Genomic DNA, 6,376 nt, shown 5'->3' with positions numbered 1-6,376 from the left:
ATCTAAATATAGTACTGGGCCTCTCCAGTGGCGCAGCGGTTGAGCGCTGGGTTGCATAGCTGCCTGCAGCCTCTGCAGAGCCATTTCGATCCCTGGTCGCTGGGAGAGAGTCCCACATGGCGCACAGACTCTCCTGCCGCCCACTGCTCCCCTCAGCAGTGTACTTTGTCCATCTGCCTGTTCTGTTCTCCGCTCTGGCTCTGGTGAATTCTCTCACCCTCCCGCACTTCTGACTGTACCCAGTGCTTGTATAAATAAATAAATAAATAAATCTTAAAAAAAAAAAAGAAAGAAAACAACTAGGGCAATTTAAAACAAACAAACAAACAAATAAATAAATAAATATAGTGCTCTAAGACCAGGCCGAATCAGTCTTCAGGGAACAGGCTAGTGCAGGTACAGAGGAGGGGATGCAATGTAGACACCTGGCCCAGGATGGAGTTGAACAGGGCAGGTGACAAGGCAGGTGACAGGAAAGGACGGAGACAGAGTGACTGAGTCTGAGGGAGGTGATCTCCTGCCACCAGGAGCCCTCAGCACACGTCATGCAGGTGTGGGTGAGGCCACATCAGAGCCCTCACCGGGGACTCCCTTAGCGTGGCCCTGTAGGGAGCACTCCTTTCCTAGTCCTGACTCACCTGAGAGTTCAGCCCAGTGTGGAAACTCAGGGCCTCCGGCAGTGGGCACCAAAGGCTACCAGGGAAAGAGTTGGCTACTTTCTGTCCTCCTAGAAGGACTCATGGCACTATTTCCCAGAAGTGGCATTTCTAGTTGGACCCTCCAGATCTTTGGCCATGGCCCTGGTCTAGGCTACTGCTCACTCCGAATCTGGGTGGGCGGATCATGAGGAACGTGGCTCACATTACTCTGGAGGATTTCATTGTATAGCCTGGATTCTGCTGGCCAGGTGGTCCTTGAAATTTCTGTGTATATTGTTTTTGTTGTGTTAGCATCTGTGTCACAAATAAAGATAAAACCATAGAATGTGAAAGGAAGAGGATTTTATGAATGATCTCTCTTTAAGATGAAGAAATGAGGCCTAACAGATTAACTAGTCCCATCTCTTATAGGAGTTGCTATGGTCTGGAAGGCACCCAGCTTATACCTCCTTAGAACTCAGTAGGAATTCTCTTCTACTCAGGAATCTACTTTAGGCTGAAGGGATTCTACTCCTCCCCATGTGGGCACTCAGAATAGCTCTCCCACATGGGGTCTTTTTAGGGTCTCTGGCACAGCTACTTATCTTTTTACAGAAGAGTCTCAGGTTTTCAATTAGGTGGTTTTGTTAGGGGGAAAAAGGATGTCCTAAAGCTAATTCCATAGTTTTTGTGGACTCCACCCCTACCCCAGGCCAAAGCCAAAGACACTGGGAACTACAAATCCCATCACCACCAAAGGGAAGGGTGGGGTTAAGCAACCAGGTTGCTGGGACCTGAGGGTGGGGTTAAGCAGCCAGGTTTGGTATAAAGCCAGACATGTGGGCTTTGGGAGGCCCCCATTTTTGGCTCTCCACCAGCTTGCAGAGTTCTGCCAGCTCTGAGAGTGCCTTTGGGTTTCCAGGTCGGCAGATCGGGTAGGAGCATTAAAGACTTTATTTCCCTATTTTCTCCCTGAGTTATACATTTCCTCAATTCCCTTTCCCTTGTAAATAAACCTTTTATTAACCTTTTGTGTGTGCCTGTAGTGGAGTATTAATAAGTCCCTTTTAAGCGTGTGGGTGAGGACCCACAGCCAGGCAACCTGTTTTATATCGGGGCTGCTCCGTAACAGTTTCTCTCCAGTTATATCTGTGTTGGATTTCACCAGTGGGTACCTTATTACCTTAGTGTTGAACACATAGTAGATGCTCCTGCCTACCTTGCTTGATTGAGTCATAAAGTCAGACATTTATTGAGCGCCCTCCTGTGCCAGGAGTTGTGAGGTGATTGGTAGAAAAGGGAGATTTGAGGTGAACATGGGGGTAAGAGTAATAGGGGTGATGAGGGTGTAATGATCTCCTTGGGGCCAAAGATCAGGTTTCCTGTTTGAGAATGGCATCATACAAAAGGATCCAGAGTGATCTTATGACAACCATGGAATACAAATGAGTACATGTCCCTCAAGGACTCCCCAAAGATTATGGTCAAAAGCTACACAGCAGGTGTCAGTTTTCTTTAAAAACAAATAAGTATGATGCAGGATTCAAAAAACAAAAAAAACTCAGTGGAACTGAAGTGACCCCGGAGACCCCTGGAGACCCTCTAGTCCAAACCTCACTTCACACATGAGAACACTGAGCCAGAGATACTGGTCTAATGAAGCACATCTTGTTAATGTCAGCGCTAAACTTGAACCCATGTTCTGGGCCCACCAGACTCTGGGGATCCCAAAACAGCTCTGAAGACCATTCAAGGCAATGTCACACTGTCCTTGGGGACCTCATTCTGAAACTGGTGAGGTGGCAGGGAGGGGAGTGTAAGAGGGTTGATTCTTTAGAACAAAGGACCTCTCCACATCACTGGGGAGAAATAACTTTGGTTCCAGGGAGTAGAAAGATGCTTTTCCACATTTTACCCTCTGGCAAAATCCTACCTTGACCTCTTTTGCGCAGAAGAAGCAGAATTACTGGTGATATGATGAGCATAAACAGGAAAAGTACAGCCATTGTACTCAGCAGCCCAATGTGGCGTCTCTGGTGGCTCAGCCCAGTGTCTGGAAAGAGAAGTCACAGTGAGACTAGGACCTTAGGAAACGGGCCCATGGGGCTGGGCAGGCTTGGTACCTTTGGGGACACAATCAAAATTAGGTGACCTTCAGGGTGTGCCAAAGCTCCAGGAGAGCACTTCTTGCTATTAGAAAACTAATCAGAGGTGGCTGGCAACTCTCAGAAGACTCTGGACACTTTCAGGGCACTGTGGGAGGAGACACTAGGACCAACCCACTGCAAGGGAGGTGTATACCCCTGAGAATGAAGCCCAGACTCAGACCTTGCAGCTCTTCTGAGTGACTGCTGAGGGCTCCGGGAGGACAAGACTGAGCTGCTTACCTGAGCAGAGCTGCTGGGCAGAGGTAGACTCAGAGCTGTTGCTGACAGGGTTCCAGGCCGTGCAGGTGTAAGTATGCTCTGGGTCTTCGTGGCTCTGCTCTGGAAAATTCGAATGATGTTCCCCTCTCTTCCCAGGGAACTCCAACTATATGTTACATTTTTGTCTTCTTCCTCCACAAAGCATGTCAGTGTGACATTACAGGTGCTGTTCACAGAGGTCATTAAGCTCTGAATAATTTTTGGTTTCCCAAGCCGACCTGGGAGGGAAAACATGAGCAAGAAGTCAACTGGGGCTGGTTACACAAGCTGTGAGAGTCAACTGTTACATTTCAAAAAAACTGTCAAGATGGTGGTTAAAAAGAGCTGTCATGAAATATTGAATTATAAAGACTTACAATTAAATTGTATTAAAAACAAAGCTAACAAATACTCAAAACTCACCACTTTCTATTTCCTTTTTGGACATTTTGCTGTTATCTAGGCTCTCAAAGTTATTTCATCTTTTGTGTATGTCCTTTGTAATGATGTATGAATTATTCCAACTCCATATGTCTTTAAAGCAACCAGGATGAGGCCCTCCCCAGTGGTGCAGGGGGTTGAGCGCCGCATTGTGAGGCTGTCCTCAGCCTCTGCAGTGCGGGTTCGATTCCTGGCTGGCCAGGGAGATTCCCACATGGCGTGGCAGACCTCTCCTGTCTCGTTAGCTGCTCCCCTCAGCCTTGTGTTTCTGTTGTCTGCCTGTTCTGCTCCCCGCTCTGTCTCTGGTGAATCCTCTCACCCTTCCGTCCCTCTGGCCTGTAGCCCTGCTCTTGTATAAAAATAAATAAATCTTAAAAAAAAAAAAAAGCAACCAGGATGAGAATAGCTGTACCACAGAAACTGATAAAAGTCCGTCTCAGAAGCTTGTATACTGTGTGATTCCCAATATATAATGTTTGTGAAGTAACATAATCATGTACATGAAGAAAGGATTTGTCTTCCAGGAATTAGGGAGGGAGAAGGGGTAAAAAGTGACTCTGAAGGGATGAAAGAATCTTGTGGCCATGTTATCTTAAGTGTGATTGTGGTAGTGCTCATGTGAAGCTACATGTGTGATTATGTTGACCAGAGCTACTCCATGCTCACACATGCGAGTACATGTGTAAGTGGTGACATCTAACAACACTCTGTAGGTGGACCCAATGTTGATTTTTACTGTACTGTAGTAAGGTGAGATGTTACCATTAGGAGAGGCTGACTGAAGGGTACACAGAACCTCCCCACACATTTCTTTACACTTTCTTTTGCATCTATAATTATTTCAAAATAAAAGGATCTTTTACAAAAGGGCTTTACATACACTGGTCCTCACAAGAACTGTAGGAAGAGAGTGCTGTGACTGTACATGTTTTATAGAAAAGAAAAGCAAGGCCCAGGGGACAACTGTTAGGGAAGTTTCCATGGGTAAAAACAAATAAAGCCACACCCTCTTTTTATAAGTTTGAAAAAATTAACTAAGTTTAAGTATAAAAAGATTTAGGGAATCCAATTATCAGAAAAATAGGAAAATTGCAAAGCAAAACCTTCAATTTACCCACAACTCACGGTAGATTTGAAGGTTGTAACGCTTGGTTTCGGTAGCGCTTGAGGTCTTCAAAGTTACGTCGGCCGAGTAGATGCCTGCATCTTCCATCCCAAGATTTCTCATCTCCAGGTTGTAGTTCTGACCTGAGACATTTATTCGGTCTTTATAATTGAGGTGAGTCACAGTGACTTTGGGTACTGTCCCTGAGTCTCCTGGTTGTACAAAAGCAATTGATGTTTTGAACTGCCAAACAATGCTTCCAACTTGCTGTGATTCTTGGATATTCAAAGGGAAAGTAACTGACTCCCCCAGGATCCCATTCACGGTGCAGACATCTGTGTTACTTCCAGCTGGTTCTGGCCCTGAGAACACAAATAGAAAAACCACTGTGCCTGTTAGAGTCCCTTGTCCTCCCATCTCATCCACTTTCCTGAGAATGCTTCTTTTCTTGGGCATCGACTTTGGAAGGGGGCATTCTACTCAAGGTATGTCTAATATGTTATGATGACCATGCAGTTCCTAAAAATTCTCATATTTAAAAAAAATGTATTCATTTATGTGTAGGGTGTAGGCCAGAGGTGTGGGGGTGAGAGAATTCATCAGAGTCAGAGTGGGGAGCAGAATAAGCAGACTGACTGAAATACACTGCTGAGGGGAGCAGCAGGCGAAACAGGAGAGGTGTGCTGCAGCCATGTGGGTAGCTACCTGGCCAGGGATCAAACTCATGTTTTAATGACTGCCAAGTGCTTCATAGTGCTGAGAGTTAACACCTTGTGCTACCAGGGAGGCCCGAAGATTCTCATTTAAAAATTAAGTTTCCGGACCTCCCTGGTGGCGCAGGTGGTTGAGCACCGCACTGTGAATCTTTTCGCAGCCTCTGCAGCGCCTGTTCAATCCCGGCCAGCCGGCGAGAATCCCACATGGCGCAGCAGACCTCTCCTGTCTCGCCAGCTGCTACCCTCAGGAGTGTATTTCCTCATTCTGCTGTTCTGTTCCCTGCTCTGTCTCCGGTGAATCCTTTCACCCTCCTGCGCATCTGGCCTGTACCCTGGTTTTTGTCTAAAAACAAATAAAACTTTCTTTAAAAAAAATGACATGGGGGACATGAAGAGTTTATTTTCTTCTCTTTCTTTGCTTTTCCATCGCCTTTTAAAGACAACATAATTATAAGGTGCTTTTTCTCCTCTTCCTTTTCCTCTTCTTTTGTTACCTGTTATTGTCTCTGAGCTCTATTTAGTGAGGAATAGTTTTGGGCCAGCAAGGGTGATATTAAAAATATTTAATTACTAATTAAAGCATTTAACCAATCAGGAAGGTCACCAGCCATTAACAATAATTGGATCATTCTGATGAGTACCACCTGCATGTAAGCACCCAAGAGCAGGGCATAAGTATTCCACATAGGTGGGCTCAGACTGCTCCTAAAGTTTACCCAGGGTTTGGCATAAAGAGGGAAGGAGAAGGATCCTTGAGAACGCCAGTCATTTTGAAGTGTCACAAAACCAAGGGATTTCTCAAACACATGGCTGCCCCTGCCTCCCAGCACAGTAACTCCTGAATGGGGCTGGGAGCTGCTAATATCTTTCTTTCCTTTTCAGATCAACCAAGTTTTTCCTTAGGAAGAATATCCCAGGCAAGTTCTGATGACCTAGTTGGGGTGCAAGTTTCAGAAGGAGACGGTACAGGGCCCTTGGAGGGGGGGAGGGAAGAACAAGGACCCTTATCTACTGTCATTAAGGGCTGCATGCCAGGGGCTGGGTTAGGGACTAAGAGGCAGGTGTAGTCCT

At 46.0% G+C, this 6,376-nt stretch overlaps 1 protein-coding gene across 1 annotated transcript; it reads right to left on the bottom strand.

Annotated features, from left to right (window-relative positions):
* Positions 1-2,723: 2,723 nt before the first annotated feature.
* LOC311181660 (SLAM family member 5-like) lies at positions 2,724-5,045 on the bottom strand (the record flags this gene model as incomplete). The annotated part of the gene is given in 4 exon segments (XM_084250102.1): positions 2,724-2,761; positions 3,026-3,119; positions 3,122-3,282; positions 4,610-5,045. Coding segments are annotated over 4 exon segments (729 nt in total).
* Positions 5,046-6,376: the final 1,331 nt, after the last annotated feature.

Source organism: Talpa europaea (genome assembly GCF_964194135.1).
Source record: "Talpa europaea genome assembly, chromosome: 12".
Lineage (NCBI taxonomy): Eukaryota > Metazoa > Chordata > Mammalia > Eulipotyphla > Talpidae > Talpa > Talpa europaea.
Note: the sequence above shows the minus strand (reverse complement) of the source record. Positions and strands in the feature narration are given on the sequence as shown.